The sequence below is a fragment of the Phaethon aethereus genome (assembly GCF_964289735.1).
Source record: "Phaethon aethereus genome assembly, chromosome: 21".
In the NCBI taxonomy this organism is placed as follows: domain Eukaryota; kingdom Metazoa; phylum Chordata; class Aves; order Phaethontiformes; family Phaethontidae; genus Phaethon; species Phaethon aethereus.
Window position 1 is genome coordinate 1,277,629 of NC_138597.1, and position 26,035 is coordinate 1,303,663.

The 26,035-nt window shown below is 45.8% G+C and overlaps 1 protein-coding gene across 1 annotated transcript in view; it reads right to left on the minus strand.

Annotated features, from left to right (window-relative positions):
- The window catches only part of CCDC30 (coiled-coil domain containing 30), a gene marked incomplete at its 5' end in the record, with an annotated part of 36,398 nt that extends 10,749 nt beyond the window's left edge, over nucleotides 1-25,649 (minus strand). Inside the window, 13 exon segments of the mRNA XM_082009205.1 lie at nucleotides 588-786; nucleotides 1,214-1,239; nucleotides 2,493-2,633; nucleotides 3,265-3,363; nucleotides 7,827-8,019; nucleotides 8,844-8,944; nucleotides 9,368-9,475; nucleotides 12,089-12,204; nucleotides 13,199-13,270; nucleotides 14,979-15,132; nucleotides 20,275-20,435; nucleotides 25,530-25,610; nucleotides 25,613-25,649. Coding sequence (XP_081865331.1) covers nucleotides 588-786; nucleotides 1,214-1,239; nucleotides 2,493-2,633; nucleotides 3,265-3,363; nucleotides 7,827-8,019; nucleotides 8,844-8,944; nucleotides 9,368-9,475; nucleotides 12,089-12,204; nucleotides 13,199-13,270; nucleotides 14,979-15,132; nucleotides 20,275-20,435; nucleotides 25,530-25,610; nucleotides 25,613-25,649 — 1,488 coding nt within the window.
- Nucleotides 25,650-26,035: the final 386 nt, after the last annotated feature.

Here is a 26,035-nt window from a genome sequence, read left to right on the forward strand (position 1 = left end):
CTTTTTTCTGCATGGGAATTAGCTGCACATAAACTACCATCAAATCACATTTCGTTATTTGATTTCATCCTTCTGTTGCACATCTGTAGTTCTCGGGGCTTTGTATCATGTGCCATGTTTCTTTACAAAACTAGCAATTCTTGGAAAAACGGGAACAGTGCAAGGTATGTATTCAGCTGTCTCATACAGAGAGGATCCTCCATTCAACTCAGCCCAAAACAACTTTCTACGGATGGCTGCTCTCCACTTTCAACGTCACCTAATGCCTTAACACCTGGTAATGGCAGACCCAAAACCTGAGACACAGAGAGAGGATGCCAAGAAAATAAAAGGGGTAAGAAAGGAAGGCATGAGGAGTGCATAAAGGACACAGGAACTCCCAGACTGGATCAGAAGCAGAATCTGCCTAGCCTAATGTCTCCTGATAAAAGCAGCAGTGAACCCAAATCCTTCAAAAAAAAAAAAAAAATGCTATTAAGTCCACTAAACGCTAGCAATTACTTTGATTCCTACAGCTTTTTAATCAACAGCTCTTCCTGAGTGTACACTAGTGCTAACATTTCAATTCCAGGTATTCTTATCTACACCAAGATGAATTTATTTATATTTGAGCAATACACACTAGCAGTTTCTGTCTGCATCAGACACCAGAACAACAGGGATTTCTTTACATTTCTCACCTCTGTATCTAACAAAGCATTATCTTCTTGTAGCTTCTCATGGGATACATTAATGAGACCCCTGCTTGCTGATGTTCCAAACAAATGCAAAGAGCTCTTTGCGTAGCTTCAGTTCATAAGCACATCATTAAGATTTACAAGAAAAAAGTACTATCCAATTTACTTGTCCATTCTATGTGTTGGACATCCTGACAAACACAACACTGAACAACCTCAGATCTTGACCTCCAGGTGTATCGCCCACGAGAACCCGATGATTTCATGCCAAGCTAACTTCCAACACTCTGCTAGTAAACGATTCATCCCAATTTAGCTACTCCAGCAAAAGGGAACGAACCCATTTGTGAAGTCGGGAATCCCAGCAAACACATGCAAAATCCTCTATTTTAAAGACCGTTACAGTCTTACACAGGCCACTGGATTTCGTCTCGTGTTCCCTTTGATGGAAGAATAGTCCTCTCCTCAGGCAAAACCACCATGCAACTCGTGGCTGAATTACAGCCAAACTTACAGGGATGTATGAATTTGATTACGGTCCCGGCACCGTAAGTAGATTGAACTATTGGGATGCAAAGGTTAAAGAGTGACTCTTCCCATTTGCCCCATCATCCCCCAAAATCAGACAATTCCTTTTCATCTACGTATTCATAGACTGACCTAGCCCCTTCCTAAACCGCTCTTCGGCAAGGCTTGCTCTGCATCCTGAGGTTTTACAATGTGAATTTGTTGCCTAACAGCACCACAGAAGTCCTGTCCTCTAGATGCCACTGTTCCTCCAGTAACTCTTCTGTATGTGCAGTTGCGCCAACAGTTCAGGACTTTCATTGTTTTTTACTTGCGTTCAAAGAAGTGATGACTCACAGCTCGTTTAAGGCCTCTCAGAGTGCTAAAAAAATGGGATTTGTAATATATGTAAACCCCCCCTTTGCCAGTCTCCCTCAGGTCTCCCTCATCTGCCTGATACAGGCCACAGCTCTGCAGCTCTCCTAAATCTTCATCCTAATTTTCAGTCTCTGTCCTGCCTATGTCTGTGCCAGCCCTTGAGCAATTTTGTTGGCATCACATGCTCTGTCTCCTCTATGGCCCAGCTGGAAGACAAGAGCACCAGCAACTCTGCTAGCAGAGATAAACCTGCCAGGAGTCTACCTAGCAGTTAAATCACTTCAAGCAAAGTGTACTGAGGTCCTTAGGGCAAAAAAAACCAAAAAGCAGTGCCGAGGTCCCAGCAAGCTGCTCATGTAGACTTCTCTGACTCTCAGGTGATCCGACATCTTATCATGCCATACTCTGGTTAAGAAAGATGCTATTAATATTAAAGTGGACCCATGTTAAACAGATACAGTATTAGTCAGTTAATTGACCTCAGAAAAACAATCGCTGCTAACAGATAACCGTGATGCTGCTCCACAGGGAGGTCTTGGCTCAAATCTACAAGTACCCTGCCATGTTGTGACATGGAGAGATGAAGGCTCATGATCATCACAAATAACTCTGCAATAAATACCTAAGTCCAAAAACCTCCACTCTGCCCTCTACAAGAAGCGGGCTTTGGCTACAAACTTTGAACTACTGTTTTGTTATTAGCTTCACTGAAAGGAAAAATAAAGTACAGAGTTAGAGACAGTTCCATTAAAGCAGATGGATTTAAAACCATTTACCAAAGAATGGTAATTAAATTAAAACTGGTTGGACCAGAGAAATGCGTCAAGAGAAGTCAAGCAATGGACTTGGGGGGTGACTGGGGATGTTTTATGGAGTCATCCAAAGGCAACTGCTTCCTGCAGGGAGTCCCACTGCAGGAGCTATACATACCTCGCTGCCCAATACCACCTTCTCAGCCTTCAGATCTTCTCGTAACAGTTCAAGCTCAGAGGCAAGTTGCTTTCTCCGTTCTCTCCGCTCTCCCAGCTGACTTCCCAACTTTTCTATCGTTTCCTGACAGCTTTCCAGCATCTGGAACAAGCAAGATTGAGAGTCACTTCCACAGCATCATTTATTCTTGGAGAAGAGAAACAAATCGCAAAAAATGTGTCTTCTAGAAAAGCAAGGCTGGGAAAAATGGTTCTCAAAAGTTGACAGCAGGATTCCTTGCACCTTATAACCAGGGTTGGCTGGATACCTCTGAAGGCCTGGAGCCTCCACCTGACCCAAGATACCTTGGGAAGGTCACCTATGTAATAAGCTCTGTCTGGCTTGGACACTTGGCAGATCCAACTGGCTGGCAAGTATCAAATTGACAGCAAAGTCAGCCCAAAACCAGCTGGGAAACAGCCTTGTAAAGGTACCTACACACTGCCTAGGTTTCACTAAACCCCAAACAAGAGTCAAGCACCTCTACATGTGTAAACCCTGCCAGGGAGTCAATAAGCTCTGCAGTGCTGAAGGCAAGACAATCTCATGAGAGATGAGTTATCATGGAGACAATACTGGCACATTAGCTGCTTTCCTCCAAAGACATCCATCTGTCTTGTGTGAGCCGGTGGGCTACAAGTACTCAGAAAATGGTGACAAGAACGTTCACAGAAGATGCTCATTTAATACATTTTTAAATGGAACAATTTCTTGCCCAAGGAAAGCCTCTTACCTCTTGCACCTCCTGTGCTCCAGACGATGCCTGCTCTTCCCCACTCATCTCAGGTTTGTTCTTCTGCACTTCAAGTAACTCTGTCTCTAAACTTGTAATCTTAACACAGAAAAACCACAAGTTAAAACCAATCCAGTACTCATAACTGGTACTAAATGCACAACTAGTACTAAATTGCTCCTCGTGCCACTATTACAGAACAAGCCCCATGTTTGGAAGGAAGGAGGAGAAGGGGATGTGGACAGCCGCCAGCGTGGGCTAGCTCCAGCTCACACATCTTTCATCCTGCTGCTTCAAAGGGTGAAGGAGCCATCCAAGGCCAAGTCAGAAAATGAAAGATCTCTGCTCCACAAAAGGAGAGGAATGACCCAGACATATGGTGAAAATTCAAGGCCTCTGCAGCTTGTGGGCCTTCTGCATGCTGCTCTCCCAATGCGGAGGACCCCACGAGACCCCGATTTGTACCGTTGGCCATTCTCCTTTCCCATGCTGTTGCAGTGCCCACTCTCCCACAGCTGATCTCATCCAAGCAGATGTTTGACCTGGTCCACGAGGACTTGTCCTGGTCCCTCCACCGCTCAAAGGAGGCTGTAGCTCCCTCCTGCAAGGCTCCGAGGACTCACGACTTGAGCCAGCAAAACGCTGACCTCTGTGCTTCTCCTGGCAGGCAAAAGTTTGTCTAGACAAGTGCTCACTCTGCATTTGCACCATCCCTCCGAGGCATCTGCCTTGTGGTGGATCTCATGGGAACGATTATTATTCCTGCAGTTTAAGGGCTTAAAGGAGCTCGAAGCAGTTCAGCTCCTCCTCCCCATTACACTGCAGACCCTTTTGCAAAATCCCAGGCTTGGCACTCACAGCCACTCTGCTCTGCTGCCAGCCAGCACAGCATTCAGCAGCCTTTCCTTTCGGTTCCTTACACTTGGAAGAAAAGTTTGTGCTGGTTTTCTTATTTCTAAACCACCAAGCTGGCCTCTCCACTGCCCGAGCTGGGCTTTCACTGGACAAGGCTGCAGAGCGAGTGGGGACACTGGAAGGAGACGAAGTCCAGCTGCAGATAAAATCCAGCTTCATCTGTACACAGCATACACCGTACTCATACAAGCAACATCCATCACCCCACTCGTACAGATGCGTGTATGGTGAAGCACATAAGATGCCTTACACCTTTCTCGCCCTCCTTCCTTCGCACTTATTCAGAGATCATTTTTCATTCCTTCCCAATGGGAAGCCAAAGGCGAAGAAGTGCCAAGTCTCTGCCAACCCCAGCCCATGTAAAGTGGCTACAAAGCAGCTTGTCAAAGCACAGGAGCTTTGCTGTCACTGACAGGCTTCAGGCACAAGATGGCTCTGCTGAAGCTCCCAGCAGGGAATGGTCTCTAACATAAAGGAAAGCTGCTGTGATGCTGTTTTTTAAGACAGATGATGTTACCCAACCTAGGCGTTAAAAGCAAATCAGTGGCATGAAACACTCAGGCCTCTTACAGAAGAGCTAGAGGGCAATAAATGCCCCTCCTCTTGTATGAGTAGATGATAGTTTGGGGTTCAACAAGACTCTGGAGTTCTGGAAGGGACCTCAAAGGCAAAATACACCTTCCCTCCCTGTCCCCCAGCCAAACTTTGGTCATGAAGTCGCTGCTCAGCTATATATTTCCATTATTTTGTTTATTTTTCCTCCAAGCCTCTAACTTTTAAGCATTTAAGTTGTGCTAGTAAGTCTCATGCCAACAGCAGAACAATACTCACATTGTATCCTGGTGTCCTCGTTCCGAGTCAGTGGCCTAATCGGCCAAGATTTTTGCAGGCGTGCCAAAACAGAAAAGACTCCTAAGTCCTTCTCACATGGGACAGCCTGGCCAACACCCAGCAGCGCTGCTTTCTCCAGGGTCCAGTGCACCTGCCTTTGTGCAGTCCTTCCCTTATTACCTGCAAGGCACCCAAAAGCCTCTTGCAGATGAAGGGTGCAGCTCCGCAGCCCTCCCTCTGAGCAGATGCTGGATCTGACAAAGGGTTAACCCACCTCCTCTTCCATCCCATGATCTGCCCATCCCTCCTCCACTGCCCTGCATGCCTCGATTCTGTCTCTTTTTCAGCTACAGCAGCTGCCAAGCTTATGCCAGCCAAAATGCCTTCCATCTCCTTGGCTACTCGGTGCTCCCCGCTGCGTTCACCCTGCGTCCCCCAAAGCAGCGTTCCCAGGGATCTGTTTAACAATGCACTGAACGAAGAAGGGATTCCTCCAAACTGAAAATGCACCTTGTTTGATTTGTGGAGGTTGTGTTTATTCTACTTCAGTGAGAAAGTAGGAAACATTTTTGTGTGTGCTGAACAAACCCCGATTTAAACAAAAGCAGAGTCATGCTGGACAGACCTTTCACCGTTCCCATCAGAGCACCTGCCTGTGGCTCCTCAGCTACACACTTAGAAACATGATGTCTGCTGGCATGCTTCATTAAGATATTTGAACATGCTTTCAGTCTTTTTCACTGTATTTAGAGAATTTTCCCTCACAGCCAGAGGCTATTGACAAGGAATTAATCTTTTCTTCCTTTGCACAATTCATCTTGGAGATATGTGGCTACTTCAGCATTCACATGGGATATGCCTTCACGCCTGTACTATCTCCTACATCATGTTTTAACACAGGAGCAACTGTATGGACAAGTCAGGTCACTACTCACTCCTGACTGAAAACCTGTGTGTGCCCTTCCTTCTCACCTCAGAAATCCAAGGTCCTCTAGGGACGCTACGGCTGGTCCTGCTGCCTGGCAGGACAGCAGGACCACAATCACTGCAGAGAGCATCTCTTAACCACCGACAGAGGGGAGAGGGTAACTCAGCTTAAGGAAGGAAGAGCTTCTGACCACACAGCAGGGCTTCAGCCAAAGGAAAAGATCTCAGCCAGCCTTTTTGGGGAGGAGCCCACCTACCCATCTAGCAAGACCAACTTCTGGCTTCCTCTGTTCTCTCTGGCTATAAATTCTTCAGCTGCCCTGCCTGTAAGGGATCATGTGCCCTGGTAGTGATGCTGCACAAATGCTGCAAACGATATTTTCCTCGGGGGCAAGCAGTGACCAATCAGTCCGGAAGTGCAGATGCTCCTCACAGAGCAACGTCCAGAGGGATGGACAGTCCATCCAGTAAATTGAGGCTAAAGTCCACTCTGACAAAGGCAGCATCAGGCTGAGAAGCTTCAGCAATAACTTAATCTTTGCTTAAAACATGGATGGAGACAGCTCTGCAGGTGTTGCAAGGAGACCTCTAATGTTGCCATGGTTCTGGTAGACCAGATAATCAACATGGTGCTTCACATCTGCAATTTCCCAGAGGTTCCCTGTCACATGCAAATGAGAAGAACTAACAAAGACTTTGTATCAACCTCCTAAAGTGAAAGGATGATCTGAATGGTCTTGCTATTAACAGGAAAAGATCCAGATTGCCCTGGGTTGAGGGTGCCCAAAATCGAGTAGGACATGGGTTAGGAAGAGACTGGTGAGATCACGTCTTGATCAAGATGAAGCAGAGCTTCTCCAGATGTATCAGCTTGTCACAGCTCTTCAAAAAGATGTGTCCAGCCATGCCTGCCCGACTCAACTGCAGATGCTGCAGCAAGAGGTAGCAGGTGATGAGAGAAACTGTCCCCTCAAATTCAGTATTTGCAGCAGGGATGTCCCTATCCCCAGGCAGTGAAGATCCTGTCCCCCCACATCCAAAAGTGCCTCAGTGTTTGCCACATGGGCTGACAGATCTCCAAGATGCTGCGCTTGGGGAAAAGCCAAAAGTGCAATCTTTTGTCACCAGCATGCTTAACTAAGTGACCTTTCCTGGGATGAAGGAGCATCAGTGTCCCACGCTGATCATTTTCATGTAGGAATTCAAGTCAAAGCCTGGACTTCTACCATGGATGCCAGGTTAAGGAACTTCTATCACGGGCTTCAGGAAAACCTCTCGCCTCTCTTCTGAGCCTCAAGAGGACTCAGGGCTTCCTAGAACTTGCTCTTCAGCAGGAACCACAGGCAGAAGAAGCAATCATCCAACATGGAGAAGCAGTTCCTGCAGGAGATCAACGCTGAAGTCCATCAGAAGCACTGCTGCCATCTAGGGCAGCCTCTCAGGGGAAGTCTGAGCTTCTAAGCCACAAAAGTTGCTTCAGCTCAGCCAAGAAACCGAAAGGTGCACAGCCCACAGGTACAGAAAGGCTGTGTGGGAAGGGACCGTTGCCAATCTCACTCCTGTGGATGCAGGAGGTACGTTAGCTAGTTAACTCTGCTTGCCCAGGTATCAAGGAGGGGAGACAGGAGCTGCAAAAGACAATGCTGCTGTGACATTAGAGGAACCTGCACCTCCAAGCAAGCGTCATTTACTCACTGCGGGAATTTTTTTCTTCTTTGCCCCTCTTTTCTGAAACCAGCAGATTCTGCTAGTTGCAATTCTTGTCAAACTAAACAAAGCGGCATGCAGGTTTAGGTCAAACATAATTTTACTTTACTAATCAATATGCAGAGAGAAAAGGAGCTAGAATTAAACAAAACCAAACCATATTTCTTCCATTCTTTACTTACTTTCCGGTGAAGTCCCTCCACCTCAATCTCAAACTGTTCCTTCTCCTGCTTGGTTTGGATCTGCGTCTCTCCCAGAATTGATTCCAGCTCTTCATTGCGCTCAACCAAATCCTCATGCTCCTGCTCCAGTTTTTGCAGCTTGTGAAGGAGCTGTGAATTCCTGCCCTCGATGTTTTCAATCACCTCTCGGCACCTACGCACCAAAGGCCAACGTCACCAAGGGTAGAACTGCTGCGTAAACACGGACAGCATTGACGCACATCCAAACCGCTTATTACCACTGGCAAGGAAAAGCCAATGGGTTTTTCACTATGGAGTACTTTGAGTCTCGCATCCAGCATGACCCGTGCCTGCTCTTATTTAGGTGTCCATGCATGGGAACTAGAGGTGACAGGCTCTACACAAGTAATGATGAAGGTCTGGGGAGAAAAATGCTCAGGCACAAGGATGCTAAAAGCAGAGAGGCAATGCCAAATTCAACCGCTCTGAGGTTGGGGGAACAGGCTTGGGCATTTGAAAGGAAAAAGAGTCAGAGTGACGGGATCAGACCCCCTTTCCTCCTTGAACCTGCTAGAAGAGGCACAGCAGCTTCCTGAGCAGGCCACAGGAGAATGAAGCCTTGACTTCCCTTAAAAATCCCAGTTTACACATTTAACTTTGCAAGCCAAGTGTTTTGGTACACCCCTGGACAGCAACCAAATACAAAGAAGTTTTCCCAGCAGAAAAACAGTTTTGAAAATAACACTTTTGTCTGCAGAGAGCCACAAAAGCCTAAGCCTATCATTTTAGGAAAGCAACAAACTGGAGAAAGTATCAGAAAACAGCCTGCATTCTAGATACCAAGGGCTACAGACCCACTCAGAACTGCATTACCTCCAAACTTTCTGATTTGGGAGCAGAGGAACAAAGTTAGTACCAAAGAGTATTCCAAAGAATCCAATAATTAAATCCACCCTGCAAGACAGAATACCAGCAACCAGAGTGCCTGATAAGCCACCGTGAAAATACACTGCTCACCTTTTATGAAGTGTTTCACTACTCTGATATCTGTCGTCTTGATCTGAGACAGCTTTGCCTGAAATGCAGTCTCCTTCAACCCTCCCTTCATCCTTTGTGCCCTGTGTCTCAAGAGAAAAATGAAAAGTTAGCATGTAATTAAGACTGAAATCTTAGCACAATGTGATTCCAAAGCTACCTGAGTCTCTCATAAATAAACAAGACAACCAGAAAACATGAGCTACATCATCTACATCTATCTGCATTAGATAATCCACTGGCCATAGGAGTAAACCCCCCAGGACCCATAATAATACGAAGGCACGAGCAGGTATTAGCTTACGCCACATTAATGTATTCGTCATGCCAGCATAAATCCTGCGTCACACCTGCACAGGATGCATGCACACGTAGAAAGGAAAACACAAGCGTTTCGGCACTACAAGCCACGTCTCTTCATTTATGGCACGGGGCTGAAATGCAGAGGGGGGCCTCTTGGCTCAATTTGCTTTCTAGAATGGCAAACAAAAAGCCCTTGAAAATACCTGCAGCACGGATGCTGCAGCTTCTTCAGTCTCCGTTGGTGCGGGCAATGGAAGTCCTTGCTTCTCGCTCTTCTGATACTCACAGATTTCCTCTTTGAGCTGTTCAACCTTCAAAAGGAAAACAAGTGCTTTTAATTTTGGTGAATGTTCATCTTGCTGTCTTAGAGAATTAAGATTCCCCTCAAATTTGCTGTAGATAAACTGCAGATTTATTAATATTAAACACTCAGCTTGAGGGATTGGATGAGATCATGTGGCTGCTCCAGCTGGGTGGCCTCAGACTACCAAGAGAGGTAAAGAGCAGTAAAAGGGGAAATGGCATGCTGCATTAAAGGGTAAGCAATTTTTCTTCATTTATTTCAATTACGGATCATGCACACGTCATAGATCCCCGTTTACTGAACACGACTGAGGGCAGAGGGGTAGACAGATTACAACCACTATTTCTGAAGATACCTTTTAATCTTTGCGGTTATCGATAGGATCAATATATTATTATTAGCAGGTAACTACTCACACCGCACAGTCTCTTACTCACACACTCACTCCTGGCTACCGGTTGGAGCAATAGCTGGGAGGCCAAAGCCAGCTATTTACTCGGAAGTGCAGGGTCATACCGCAGTGGCTTCTGGATGGGTGTCCTTGAAGTACTGCAGACAGTGCTCACCTTCATCGGGTGTGGATATAATCCTGCACTCTTCAAGCGTGCCCAGCAGCACACGTGGATGCCATCGGAGCCTCATGTAGTCGACACCAGGGACCTTGCACAGGTTCAGCAGACCATTGGTGTCCCACGTTTATCCTTTTTTGCAGATTTAACAGCACTGCTAGTCTCTGGAGCTATCAGCCCTTGCAAAGCTTTCTCACACCACCTTCTCAGCGTGCATTTTTCCTGTCTTCAGCCTCTTCAGCCTCCATCCACAGGCGCCTGCAGAGCCCACTCACACGGACTCACGCCACACAGACACCGGATCCCGCACAGTTAAGGCTCAACACTCCAACTGGCGGAGCACACGGCAGGGACGAGGTCGGTCTCCCGCAGACCACCAAACCAGAGCCAACTGGCCAGCCTGCTCCTCACCCTGCTGTCTATAACTCACAGGCAGAAAAAAAAGACTCCAGGATGTAGAACTTCTGTGGCTTGTAACAAAGTACACTTTCAGCTTCTACAAATCAGAAATCGTGGTTTTCTAACTTTTATGCCAACAGTTAAACCTCATTCCTAGGGAATAAAGGTAATATGCTTTTGGCTTAGCAACGTGGTTGGTTGGAAGTGATCTCAGTTTGGCTAAATTTTTTTTCTGTACATAGTAAACAATACCTTACATGTATCTGTATATTTTTTGTATACATATATTTCTTTTTTTATAGGTATTTTTAAATATATGTATGCGTGTGTATATACATAGCAACTGAAAGAAGCAATGTTCTAAAGCAAAGAAAATGTTACTTGGAATAAAAAGAAGTGTAAAGGGAGGGATATGAACGAAATAATATTTTTTTGCAGGCCCAGAAAGACTGTCCTGTAAATACAAGGTTTGAGATTAGCTTACACGCTATGCTAAGGAAGAACCAGCAACTTTTTTAAACATAAAAGGAACAGAACTACATACTAAAATTTTTAAATCCTCAAATGTGAATAAATTATATGCCAAGAAAGTAAATCTTTAATATTATTGTAAAGAGATGGGCATGGTATTCTCAGAGATACTTATATTTATTAATTTAAAAATACTCATTTTAATCCAAGAGACCTGCCAGACAGCTGCTGAGCTATCTGTGCTGGGATGGTGTAAGTAATTATAGGCTGCTGGCAACCAATTACAGGCTGCTGAAGGACTGATACAAAGAGTTTGAGAGTGAAGAACAGAAACAGAACTTGTGCCAAATGACACATTTTAATGGGAAATAGACTGTTATATTCATTTACTTTTGGCAACCTCAGCAAGGAACTATCCTGTTGATAACGATTACTGCATTTAGAGAATCCCAAATTTATTACATCAAGTATTTAACTAAAAGTAATTCACTTAAAGCCCATACAAAATGAACAGGATTAAGTTTATCTTCTACTCAGCAAATCAACACAGCCACATTAAAAAGCCAAGGAGGCTGAGAGGTATCAAAACATAAGCATAAATTAAAAATTGTTTAAAAAATAGCTAGTTCTAGGTTTTAGACTAAACTTATTTGCTGTCTTTAGTAACAGTCTTCAACGAAAGGTAGAAATGTTGCTTATCCTGTTTACCCACTTGATTTTGTGCAACCATTGGCTAGTAACAGAAAGCATCAAGCTGAGCCTGTACACTGGGCACAGGAAAACACGTATTTGAGCGCCCTACACTGCGAGCCCTAAAGCACATACTCAGTTTGAGCACGTACAGCCCCCTCCACATTCAGCGAAGCATCGAGCTCTTCCTGCACTGAAGAATGCTACGAGAGCTGCTTTTTTTCAGGGCTGCAGTAACAGCAGCTGCTTTAAAACACTCTTTGGTTATTTATTCTGCCCGTTTCTCAAAGGTTATTACTCCATGAGCCATGAAAAATCAGAACAGCAGCTCTGGAAGGACTCACTACAGAAAAGAGAGGGGAAAGAGAGAGGCAGGGCAGATTAAGGAGTAGGGCTGAGTATCAGGAGCCAGCCCAAGAGTGTCGGCTACGCAGAGGCTCGGTGGTGCCACGGCAGACCAGCAGATCCAGCAGCAGGAGATGGGTACTCACCAAATCAAGGAACGCTTTTCTTTCCAAGTCGAGCGTTTGGACGCGTGCTCGCAGTGCCAGAATTTCCTTGTCCAGTCTGCTGTTGTGCTCCATGGCCTTCTGTAGCTCAGTCCTGTCTGCACAGAACACAACAAACGGGTCACCAACACAGGTTTGGACCTTGACCTCCACCAAGCTCAGAGGGGAGCTATCACATGAATAAGGTTTCTGAAATTGCATTATCCTTATGGACAGGTGTATGTGTGCCACAGCACAGAGGGGAGCTCCCCACACACATGGGAACACATTCTATTACTTGCATAGTAGAGGTTTATGTTTCTGGAGATCCAGATTCAATAGCAGCGCTGTTTATTATAGGAGCACAGGAGTCTCTCTACAGTTATTCCAGGGATTCAGTTTACTCCTAGATCATGGAAAATGCCTCACCTCAGATATTTAGGTATGAGTTTCATAAACAACTAGGCTAAGCTTTGAAAAACCCAAACAGCCATATTTCTTATTTTCATCATAAAAACTGTAATTTGCTACAAGCAGAAACACAATTGCAGTTAACCTATCAGTGTTGTGCCAGTATTAGTATTTATGAAATGGCCAGTACAGTAAAAATTATGGTTGTACCCCAACCCCTCAAGTCTGAATCAATAAACATATGCAACCCTCACACCAATTAATGCAGACTATCTAGTATTTCAAATGCAAGAAATAGGAAAAAGTGTTTGCATCTGGAGCACATTGACAGAAACGTGTCTGAGTATACACTGGTATCCTAATAAAAACCAGTGAGAAGGTTTTTTTCCCTTTTCAGCTTAACGCTGGGCACAGGAAATTTCAGCTTGAACTTGACTTTTATTCAGGCAAAAATAAAAACATATCTTCTTTCTTGGTCACAATCTGGCAAAAAACCAAAACCATAACCCACAAAAAACCCACAACCCTAAACCCCTGTTTCAAATGAGGATTTTGACATTGGATTTTCTGTTTTGTAATTTAAAATAAAAGGTAAGGAACACCTTCTACTAAAGTGTTCATTTTGCTGAAAAGCCTATTTACCACTACGGAAAGCCTTGATAAAATTCTGGATCTTCTCTGCTTGCCAATAACATGACTTACCACTCTCTCTCCATTCGTTCACCCCTTCTTCCCGGCTCTCGGGTGCTTGCAGGGCTAGCGATGAGGCAGATTCTACAAGGATAACAGAGACAGTTTCGCTGTGGCAGTCCGTTTGTACGCTTCTGAACACTAAACCCTGCAATATTTTTTATGCACTTTGTTAAATACAGAGTTGAAGGAAAACTAAAGAAAAAAAATTAAAGCAGCAGACAACTAGCCACACAATTTAAAATCTCTAATCACCAAAGACCCAATAACTGGGCTACAAATGGTCAGCCACAATCTTTTATGTTCTCTCCAATGCAAGCACGCAGCTGCAAGTTTTCATTGAACCAAAATACACTGTTTAAGTGGAGTTTTACTAAAGATCAGAGATTTCATTTTAGGTTTGTATTAGAAAATCAATTTATTTACAGAGCAGTTGGCTCTGAAGCTCATCGGGAGGAGAAGGCATGCAGATATACATCATCCGGGAAGCCACTAAGATGTTATAACGCTAATCTTGCACACTAATACACACGGCATAATAAACCACACAGACATAACAAGCATTAAACCCTTACTCACAGTTTGGAAAGCCTTATATTCATTTGATACTTACGGAGATTATAAAACACAGATTTCCCCACGCAGGCTGCAATCCACTGAGAAGAGTCGCACACTGCAGCCCGTCCGCGATCTGGAGAAGCAGTACTGTTTGGAGGCTGCAACACAACGCTCGCTCCATCCCCAGGGACGCACGTATATCAATCGATACGCAAAGCAGATGCCCGCAGAGTGCTCATTTCCCTGCCTTTATTAAAAGGCTGTAAACGATGGGTTTGGAGGCTGGCTAGAAGGCTTAGCTAGGTCTGAGCGTTGTGCGTGAGCTGCAAGGTCAGCATCAGGACCTGCGATTCACACATAAACCCCACACAGGTGGTACCAGTCCCCTTAAGTGAGTCAGTCTCTGCAAAGGCACATGGGGCAGGAACATGTTATCTCCTCACATTTGCTGTTCTCCACTGAAATTCTGCATCACAGGTTTTGAGACAACGTAAGTAACCCAGAGAAAACGCATCCAGAAACCAGTGTTTTGCTCAAGACATCTCCTGTAAGAGGTAGCAGTGGAGCACCTGGCTTTCAGGACCACTCCAATAGGAGCTTTATCAAGTAGTTTCATTCCCCTACAGAAAACTGTTTATTTTTACAGTCAGTATTTTAAAAAATTTTTATACTTAAGGGCTGGTCAACAACAGTTATTGAAATAAGGAGGTTATGCAAATATTAGCAGTGATGAGAATCTAACCAGTCACTTCAAGACTGCTGATAAGCTCCAGTTATGAGCACCTGCTAACAACTCGTAATGAGGTAGCATCCCAAACATAGCATCTGAAGAACCTTGAGATGAGCAGTCCAGCCATACTAACACTGTGTACACAGTATTTTAGCTGTTCTGTTTCTGGACAAAGTCACCATTTCCTCTCCAACCCCTCCTAGGGCATGAATTTCTCCCTATATATGAGCCAGGGAGAAGTCAGTCAAGACACTGCTGCTGTAATCATGGATCAGATAACCCCATGTCTCAGCCTTCCCCATCAGAATTAATTGATTTCTGACTGTTAACAACTGCATTCAGACCTCCTAGGTACCAGGCTAATATCTGACTCTGACTGTTCCACATTACAAGCAGAGGGGACACAGGACAGCCTGCCTCCAACTCCCCTGGGCGAGGGGGGACTAACCAGGGTGGGTTAAGTGCAGCCCAGTAATTAGGAATGGCCACAAAAGAAGTGCTTACCTATTTTGCTTTGCTCCCATCTTAGCTCATCCAGCTCGTCCGTCAACCTCCGGATCTCTTCCTGGGCCATCAGCAGACTCTGTGTGGCCTCATCCAGACCTCGTTCAACTCTTGCATGTGATGCTTGTTCCCCCTCCAGCTCCTCCCTGTAGGACTGAAACACAAGGGCTAATGCTCCAACAGAAACAAGAGAACCCTCCCAGTGATGTAACCAAGGCAGGTCCCCCGCAGCACTACTCCTGACCCACCAGAACAAGGGTGGCAACACAAACAGAAAGCAGGCAAACTCAGGGAGGCTGCTGCAGAGGCAGAAGACAGACATGCAGTGGATAACCCTCTTCACCATGTTCACATGCCAAAAAGCAGGTGCTGAACAGCATGCCGTGGCTGTTGCCCTACACAAGGCTCTGTTTTTCCCTCCCTGGGACAATGCTATTAAGATACATTTTCAAACACATAACATATAAGTATCTTCCAAGCAGAGGGCTCCACCACACCCCATGAGAGTCTGCTCCAAGGCCAAGTCAATTGTGGTCCCATGGCTGTTGTGAGAGCTAGCCCCAAGCCAGCCTGGCACCGCCAAGTCTTGCTCCTAGAGTGCAAGAGCCAGAGACTCTCCTGCTGACCTGGGATTCTGCAGAAAAGTCATTTCAGCTGATATAAAAAGCTATTTTTCACCCCTTTGACTTTGGTCCACTCATCTCCAATGACATCTTTGACATACCAAAGGCAGGCAAGTGCTTACAAGCTAGCCCTGACCCAAAGCTGGCGAGATGCTAACCCTGGCTCTCAGCAGAAGCAATTAACTCGTGAGTAGCACAAGGCTGTTGTGGTTGCACAGCCTGAAGTTCAGAGCTTGCTCACATCCCATCAGCTAAAAACAATAAAAAACCTCACAGCATGCTTAAGAACAGACCCGTTGCTTTAAATCTCAGCTATGTGCCAAGTCATCAGCAAGAAAATGTGCAAATGTATTACCTTATTCCTTGTCTCTCCAGTAAGCTATGTGGATTCACGCTGCTCTTGGAGTTCATCTTCTAATGTCTGATGAATGTGACCAAACTCAACCTTGCGTAGAAAGAGATTTTAAAAAATCAACACCACGAGAACGCATGCGGCCATGTATCCCTCAACACCACTGTGTAGGATTTTCAGTTTCAACATATCTTGATTAGAAGGCGCTTTGTAACCATACTTTATACTCTTAAAATATAAGGAGAACATTTCAACCAGAGTTATCCCAAATCCTTGTGAAAATCCCTCACTTGTCTCAACTAGTACTGGGAATCCTGTGGGTTCACTACTTTCAAAAAAAAAAAACCTGTGATCTCCTTGGTATCTTCCTTTTAGAGCCTGTATGAGGTTTAGTAAGGCCAAGTGCCGGGTCCTGCACTTGGGTCACAACAACCCCATGCAACGCTACAGGCTTGGGGAGGAGTGGCTGGAGAGCTGCCCAGCGGAAAAGGACCTGGGGGTGCTGGTTGACAGCCGGCTGAATATGAGCCGGCAGTGTGCCCAGGTGGCCAAGAAGGCCAACGGCATCCTGGCCTGTATCAGCACTAGTGTGGCCAGCAGGAGCAGGGCAGGGATCGTGCCCCTGTACTCGGCACTGGTGAGGCCGCAGCTCAAATCCTGTGTTCAGTGTTGGGTCCCTCACTACAAGAAGGATGTTGAGGTGCTGGAGCGTGTCCAGAGAAGGGCAACGGAGCTGGGGAGGGGTCTGGAGCACAAGTCTGATGAGGAGCGGCTGAGGGAACTGGGGTTGTTCAGTCTGGAGAAGAGGAGGCTGAGGGGAGACCTCATCACTCTCTACAACTACCTGACAGTGGTTATGGTGAGGTGGGGGTTGGTCTCTTTTCCCAAGTAACTAGTGATAGGACGAGAGGAAATGGCCTCAAGTTGCACCAAGGGACGCTTAGATTGGATATTAGGGAAAATTTCTTCACCAAGAGAGTGGTCAAGCATTGGCACAGGCTGCCCAGGGAGGTGGTGGAGTCGCCATCTCTGGAACTGTTCAACAGACGTGTGGATGTGGCGCTTTGGGACATGGTTTAGGGGGCATGGTGATGTTGGGTTAACAGTTGGACTTGATGATCTTGAAGGTCTTTTCCAACCTTAGTGATTCTGTGAGCGTGCGTGTACATGCCATGCTTTCTGCCAGGATTCAGAAAGCATTTCCCCACATATATATTAGAGATGGCTACAGTGAGACGCATGTTTGTACCCTGGCTGTTTGCATTAGCGAGGATGCATCAAAGAAAATCAATTGTGCTTGAGCAGTCTAGCTAAAAGCTGCATTCATTTCCTGTTACAGACAGGAACGTATCGGGACCTTCAGTCTAAGAGTGAAACAAGTTCAGAACAGGTCATTTGAGAATAAGAAAGGCTACACATTCCAGTAAACAGAGTAACAAGAGCAATTAACCTATTAACCTGTAACACTGCTGTGACTCTAATGATTCTGTAGAACAAGTGTGATGCTACCCCAAACAATGGAGCGCTTAATCAACAGTTTCTAGTTCACAGGCACAGGCAGCAATGACATCATTTGGGGAGAACAAACAGTCCGCTTTAGTGAAACTGTTTTCCTGAAAAACGGATCTCCAGTATGTCTTTCACCTGGTTTTAAAAACACAGAAAAAAGCCCAGTATAACTGCAGAGGAGTTGTGTTTGATTAGCAATGAGGAGCATTAAGCTTATAGTGTGTTTTGACCATGCAAGAATACATTGCCCTTTAATAAGTCTCATTCCTCTCAACAGCTGCATGAAAAGTGGGTAAAAATCAGGTATTTACAGCCCTGTTTGCCTCCTAGGGCGCTCTGTCACCACATACTAGGAGGAATTAAAATCCACATTGCTCTTCACACACAGACAGCCTATACTATCTCCACATACAAGACTTTGCCTTGGCTCCATCTTTCACCCAGCTCAGCTGCAACAACACCCCATCTTTACCCCATACTCAAGACCAGTCTTGTTACAGAAACATGTTTGTTACAGGAGCATTAGAAAGAATGATCCTGAGGGGGGACCGCTAGGAGAAGTCAGCTGCATCCTCAGAAGGACGAGCTCCATGCAAGAAGGTTCGGATTCAACACCAGACTTGCAGGCATCTGCAACCTGCATTTTCGCTGGCCCTACTTCCCTTAGTCACCCGTGGCACCGAAGGAAGAGCAAATCCAATCACACCGGGTAAATGCTCGGCAGCAGATGTGGTTAACTGGCATTTCATTGGAAAGCTACAGCTCTGCTTCCTCTTTTTAACTGTAGTGGGGTTTCTGTCACAATGCTTGGCAGGAAAAATGGCATGTTTGCAGCAAACATTTGTATCAAGTCACCCAGGTAGATTATTCAGGATTTGCAGAGCGATCTTTCCTATCCAAGAGCAGGAGACAGCACATCAGGGAAGTTTCTCTGCCTTACTGCAGACAGATTCTTTGATTCCGAGGTGGATATCTACATCTGAAGGCGTTATTGTACCATGGATGAATCCTGAATGACAACCAGCCCTACAACAGTTGGGCAGACTAGGACTCTCCAGCCAGAAACGGCTGCTCTTGAGGTCAGTAAAATCCCGAGTGGCACAGAAAAGGCAGATAAAAAGGCAATTGTTCACTGCCTCTTAATACAAGAGCTGGAAAGCATCAAACAAAGCCAGGAGATGGTAGGTTGAAACAAAGGAACTTCCTGTGACAGTAACTGAACTGTGAAAGTCCTCGCTACAAGATGCTGAGGATATAAAGAAAACTGCACAGGTTTAACAAGCAGTCAAATTCACAGAAGATAAATTTAATGAAGGGCTATTAAATACAATGATAGCACCTCTGATTCAGACACTGCACACCGCTAGAGGCAAGGGGAGCATTTCTGATGAACTATCATAACATATTTGCCCTCCTATGACACTGACTTCTGAGCTTTTGCATTTGGCTTCTGGTCAGACGGTGCAACACAGCCCAAACCAAGCTGAGCTTTGCAGCGGGTCTGCCAAGCCTCCCTCCTTCAGCAAACTTGCTCAGAAAAGGCCAAGAAGCTTTTCAACTCCAAACCAGTTTTATCAGAATGAAAAACTAGAAACTTAAAACTGTAGAAAGTTCAAGGTAGTGACAGAAGCTGAGACAGCAGTTAAACTGTCTGTCTGCAAGTCTTCCACCTGCTTGTACCCCAGCCAACTCCAGCTTGGACGTGACCAAACCCTGCCAGTCCCCTTTGTCCCCAGAAAGGCTTTCCTGTGAATCCTGCCCAGCTGCTCTTTGCAGGGGCTGCAGCTTCTGTTGTTCTCATGTTCCCCTTGCAGCCTGGAGCCTTCTCCCCTAAACTCACCAACTGGGTACCCAGGCAAGAGCAACCCCTCTCCCTCTAGAGAGGCCCTGAAGTGGCAGAAGGAGATTGGGGAAAAAGAAGAAAAACTTAATGCTCTGTATCACAAATACTGCAGGGACGAGCAGGCTTTGGACCTAGCCCAGTGCAGCAATTTTTATGCTCCTGTACATCGACAGCCATTGCTGTCAGAACTAAGTTATGGATGAGGCTAGCAAGCATAGCAATGCCGGAGAAACACCTATGAGAGCCAGCAGCTCCTGGGCTCTAGTTCCATGAAATGGCCATATGGAGGAGCAGGTGGAAATCGGTGGCCTTGGTGGGAGGGAGATCTCCCAGACTGAGGTGGTAGGTCACAAACTGTCTCTCCAAGACACAGTAGCTGCTGCTGCTCCTCCACCATTGGTCAGCGTTCTTCATCTTGACCTCGAAAAGCAAAAAATCAAGACATGGATGGTCCTCTCTAACCTGCCAATCATCAAGTCATGCTGTGAAATTTGTTTACTGAACTCAGTTTGTAAGCAGAGGTTTGCTTGCCTTCCATCCTTTAGCTCAGCAGCTAGAAGACCACGGAAGAGTTTTAAGCTCACCTTAAGTATAGAGAATTTTTTTTCTTAAATTAATGATTTTCAAGGGAACTCAGTCATCTGAAATTAAATACTGGATCACCAGGAATTAGTCCAAAGTCGTTATTACCCAATGAAGATCCTCAGACCAACTATATCACAAACTTTTCAACGTTCTCTCTGTTAAAAATAATCCTATTCATTGTCACTGTGCAAGACGTGGGAGCAAAACCAAGTGTAAATATACAAGAGTGAAAACTAATACAGAAATCAACTTCAGCATTAAAAATCCACAGTGTCCTTATAGATAGGAGTAATATTTTTACTTAAAAGAAAAAAATCTCAAAGACAACCTTTTCCCCAGCGCGCTTTCAGTCAGCCTGAGCAGCTAAAGCAGGAGGTACACTACGTAGCTGTGTGAATTCAACTTCTGATCTGCAATCTCTAGTTTCTCCAGCAGCGTCGTTCTTTCTACCAGTAAATAAGCAATCTGTTCACTGGCATTACTCTGAGATATTTCGGACAAGCCTTCCTGTTCCAGCATTTCCTCGACCTCCTTCAGCTGGGCTTCTGCAAGACAAGGCTTTCTGTGAGCAGAGGAATAAATGCAGCCCAATTCCTTCCAGATGTGTGTCCTAGCTCCTCTGAAGACTCCCCACCACAACAACCCTGGAGCTGACCAACAGTTCATAAAACATTTAGTCTCCTCTCCTGCTTCTCACCTCCCTTTCTGCCTCCCAGCCCATGTTCTTATCTCAGCCCTGTACCCACTGTCCCAGTGTTTCTGATCTGTCCCAGCATTTCCGCTCACATCCTGCCTGCCAAGCAACTGAAAGGACCCGCTACCTCTAGACTGAGTTCCCCTGCCTTGCTTTAAGTGAGGGAGTTATTACCACTTTCTTCTGTTCAGCAGCTCTTTCACCTGGTTATCCCCGACTCTTTTGCCCCTTAATACAGCTTGGTGGAAATTAAACAACATATTAAAAAGGCATTGAGAGAAACCAGACAGGCAATCACATAAACATGTTCTTTGGAAGAAAAGCCACAAAATACCATGTCACTCATATAAGCAGAACATCACTATTTTCCTAAGGACTGTCTGGTAGGGAGGAATATCTTATTTTTCCCCACACAGAGCAGTGATGCACAGCAGCACCTGGTGCCTTGTGCGCAGCCCGTGGTGGAGATCAGGGTGCTGTATCCCATCCAATGTGGTAGGAAAGCACAGCGAGAGCCTGAAGCGGAGTCAGAGAAACAGCACCCCGTGGCCACAACAGGACACGGAGTTCTTCTCAAAACATGACCTTAAAAATCACTCCCTGAACAGCATTCCTGACCCATTGCTCCAAAAACAGCTATAAACCCAGGCTAAGGACTGCTTCTGGTAACACAGAGCTGATGCTTGAAGGTCTCCTGTAGGATTAAGAGAGCAAAAAATCCTTTCAGAATTAAACTGTCTATTCTTCACCATTTATCCCAAAATTATAGCTAGGAAGACTCTGTTCTGGGAAAAACTTCAAGATTAAATGGCCTCCACTGAATAACAGCAACATTTGCAAGAGGAGTTGGTTTATGGCTAGGCACCATGTGTTTGTGCAACAAACCGTTGTTAAAAAGAGCCCCTTGTTTGCATGGTTGGAAATTTGTGTGCCAGGAGACTATGAGGAATCTTTGGTCTCCTGCGTGGTCAGGGCAGCAGCTCCTGCACTGGATCCAATAGCTTGTTAAGCTAAGGAAGGGCTTTCAAAACCTTCCTATGTAATTCATATGAAAAAGAAAACCAACACGCCCTGCTCCCAGTTTCTAGCCCAAACCAGATTATGAAGATTTCCAAGTGCTGTAGCATGGGAATCGGGGGGAGTTGTGGGTTTTGTATGGAGGAAGGAGGGATCTTCACACTCTTTTCACTGCTTAGGGAGCTAGAGTTAGACATCGGAAGTTAAGCAGAGCACATATTCCTCACACTGTTACATAGGATACATACACAGCTCTGGACAAGTCTGTTCCTCCCTTCCACACACAGGATTTAACAGGGGAGCCGGTGCAATTACATCCTAAGGCTCAAATCAATCACGTTTCCACTCTGCATTTTGCAGCCAGCTCTGTCCAGCCCTATGGATGGAAAACACCCTGCGGTTTCCCATTCGCCTTCCCCTGTGGTTATAAATTACAACTTGTTCAATGAAGAGGTCAAACATGGCTGACTTGCAGCTTTCCTGCGTGAAGCAGAGCAAAACATTGCATTTTGCAGTTTAAAAATAGCTGGCCACTTGCTCCATATGCATTATAAAGAGCCTACAGCTCCTATTAAACTGCACCCGCCACCCTTGCCTCCAACCAGCCTTGTAATTTCCTCCCATAGTTTTGCCAAATCCCATCTAAAATAAGCTGAAAGCTGCTCTGCTTTACAGCCAAAACCAGGACAACCAGCTCCCTTTAGGACCAATGCTCTGAATTCATATGGTGGCTCCTACACTGACAGTGTCGCTCACAAGTAATTCCCCTACACCCAACCTGCAACACGATACTAAGCGATATAGTTTGGGGTAACAGGACCTAGAAATCTTCCAGAGGCTGAAGCGGAAGAAAGATTTGGGAGGATGAGGGGAGTCTGCTGCACGCAGCACAGATCACCTGCTTGTAAAAACCCATTAATTTCTCATGAGTGTCTAAAACACCTTCTCTACCACATCCAAGGTGTCCTACCTGAGAAGGGCAAACACCTCGTACAAGCAATGTTATACCAGTGCACTGATGCGTTCCTGCTAGCAAGTATCTCCCGCACCACCTCTGCACTCGCTTCTTTGGAAGCAAGTTTTATATTTGCAAAGGTGTCTTACCCCAGGAAGTTTCTCAGAAATAAGCAGTTCACTGGTATCCTCACGCCCACCACAGAAGCCGCATCCTCTGGTTTGTGCTGGGTATGTTTAAGCAGTACAGCTGTTACAATAAACAACATCAGCCCACTAATATTCATTCTTTTCGTTTCACTTTTTAAACAAACCGAGGCAAGCTCTCAACAGCATTGTGTTCTACCGATGTTACATTTGTTTTTCAGAAAGGCTTTTTGATAACGCATGAGTTATCGACCTGTCCTCTAAAAACACCCAGGCGTATTTGACAAGAACCATTGGAAATGGATTATGAACTGCCTCGAGGAAAGGAAAAATTTCACTGGGGGCAGAGGTACCAAATGAGGTAAAACTCAGATCAATAGCCCAACATAAAACCAGCAGTGGCTGCTCTCTGCAGTAACCCTTTGAGACCATTCCAGGCAAGAAGTAACTATGTAGGCAGAAACTTAGTTTTTCTCATCAGAAGCAGCTTTTAGCAGATCAGATTGCTCTCAGCGATCCTTGGACCAAGTAGAGCTTCTGACCTGTTTGGCTGCTTTTGGAAGAGGGCACGCACTCAGTCCCAAGAGCGCACCCAAGTGATCTCCGGCCTTTTCCCAAGTCTTTGCCTTTTCCCTTCCCAATCTCTCAGCTCCCCGAAGCCAGGGCTCCCAGCTGACAGATCCTGGCCACTTGCACCTCACCATTCGCAGGTCAGGCCCCTCCTTTGTGGCACAGGCTTGAACGAGCCTCTGTCCTCAACTGCCCTTTCCCATCTGAACTTATCATTTCAAGCCTCCCAAAAGCTCCCTACCACCATCCTGTGTTCTTGCCTTGCCCACACTTTTGTTTAACAATCCCAGTAGACCAGAGAATGCCTTTCCACAGGACCCTTCTCCAGCCCCGTTTCCAGCCTGATCTGCAGTATCATCTTGTCCCCACTAAAGACAACCAGCTGCCCTGCAAAAATAAGAGGGGGGAGTAAGACCCAGAACACAACCAACTTCTAGTCCAAGACTTTCAGCCTGTCCTACAACCCACAGGGCTCAGGAGGCATCTCTGGGTTGGTTTGCACAAAGCCTGGTGAAAAGCAGAGGCCCGGGGAATAAACACAGCGATGCAGCCTCGAACCCTGCAGCAGAGGTTACATTAGAGCAGGCAAAGGCCTGACACAAGTCTTTGAGAAAGCGCAGCAGCTAAAGCACAGGCTCATCCATCTGCTCCGTGCCAGATACGGCCGTGGTGAAGAGGCTGACCCGCGAAGCAAAAGGCCAGTGCCTCAAGAAAACGATCTACAAGCATCCCAAAATACACCAGGGCTGGCACCCCTCACTGCAGAGGAAAGCCTGGTGGAAGGCAGGGCTTCATCCACTGCTCAGATCCCTAAGTGATCAATGCATACGGATTGACCACAGCTAATGCTGTCAGTAAGGTAATAAATCGTCTTAAAAACCAAAGTCTGACTATGATATCCCAAGGGAGACTTCTCCAGAAAGCTGCACAGAAACACTGCGGCAAGAAAAAAACAGAAAGAAAGCGGCACCAAACCTCTGCAGAACCACAGAAACCCCTCGGGGATGGTTTGCTCGCAATTAGCAACCCACTGGGGTAACGGACATGGATCTCTGTTTCCATTTGAGAGTTAATCATTGCTCCACAGCCACAAGAATTCTTAAAAAAAAAAAAAAAAAGGTAAAAAGTCCAAAGGAGCATAGCCAATACGAGGAAATAAATGCAAAGCCAGCTTTTGGGACATTTTTGTCATTCGACTGCCACCTCGTGGGGAAGATGAGAGAAGAACCAGTAATAAAGTTTTCTGCCACAGCGATGCTCCCAAAGGCTCATTAGTCATTTCAACCTTTGCGTACCAGCGTTTTCAACATTAAGCGATGGCTTTACAAGCCCAGAGGAACCAGATTTTCAGGCAGTGCTTAAGCACACCCATCTTTAAAAGCCTGTCCATCAGATGTGCTCCCTGTGCAAAACTGAACAGAGACTCAAAACTCCAATCAATTGCCCAAAACTCGTGTATTTTCTGCACCAAATAAAGCATGCATAACAGAAACTGTTCATGCTGTGCTATCACCCCAAATTTTACCTTAGGCCCAGGATAATACACACCACAAAAGGAGTTGTTAATGGTAACAGTGTGCTATTAGCAGTACTCAAAGCACAACAGAAGACTAGAAGACTGAAGAAAATCAAGAACTAAACCCAGCAAATATATTTGCCCTTAGTGGAAGTGATCCCACAGTTTAAGAGGAAAGCAAATTATTTGAAGTTAAATATAAGTGAAATAATTTGTTTTAAAACAAAATTTCTATACTAAAAGAAGCACACAATACAAGCTTTGAATCACTATCACAAACATACCACCGTCCTTCAAAGTTGTTTTTAAAAAAATGTGGACTTTGTCTAAACCAAAGTCAATGGCAAATTCACTGGCTTCAGTGGGAACACAGCTCGACCCTCGGTTACCCAAGGAGTCACTGCCAAATAATTTAGAGTTGGAAAACAAACAGCAACATAATTCTGTTCTTCAAACAGCCTCTGGAAGATGCTTAGTGCAACAACGAGCCACACAAAGTGAGAAACTGCCCAATTCACTGAATAACAACAGTGAAGGCAGACAAGAACCTTTAAGTCAATTACAAACCAGTTCTAATATTTCATTAACACTTCTGCCAGCCTCCCAAACAACGCACCAGGCACACTGCTCTAGCGGAACTCCCCGAGAAACGCTGCTGTGCTCTCAAGAAGCTTTACAGACCCATACACCACTACCTGCCAACACATCCCCTTGGACTGTGTTTTGGAGGGAAAGGATTACCCTGCTGCAGCTGCAGCTGAGCCAGCTCAAGCCTAAGCTCTTCATTTTCCTTTTCATATTCGGTGGTGATAGCGTACCATCCTCCGTCAGGTTACAGACGTGACCCATGTAGCTTTCAACCCAGAAATAAAGAAAACGTCACTATGCCTGAGCATGTTCAGCAACGCCTGGCCAGCGAGCTGTCGGCGCAAACAGCTCGCAATCCCCCTGGTATTTACAGGATAACCTCAAACATCTGCAGCACGCTGCTTCTTTATGGCTTAGTAACATCTGGGGACGTTAAACCCTGACTGAGGGGTCTGGAAGGCGGGAGGGGATGGGAACAGGGAGCGGGGGGCTGCTTGGGGGAGATGCTGGGTGCTTTTCGGTGCCCCGGCGTGAGGAACCAGGCCACAGGCCGTTCTTGAGGGCAAGAGGGAAAGCAGCTGGCGGCTGTGAGCAGGCGTGGGCCTGCTGCTGCGCAAAGAGGGGGAAATGGGCGCGGGGGGGGGGGGGGGGCTCAGACG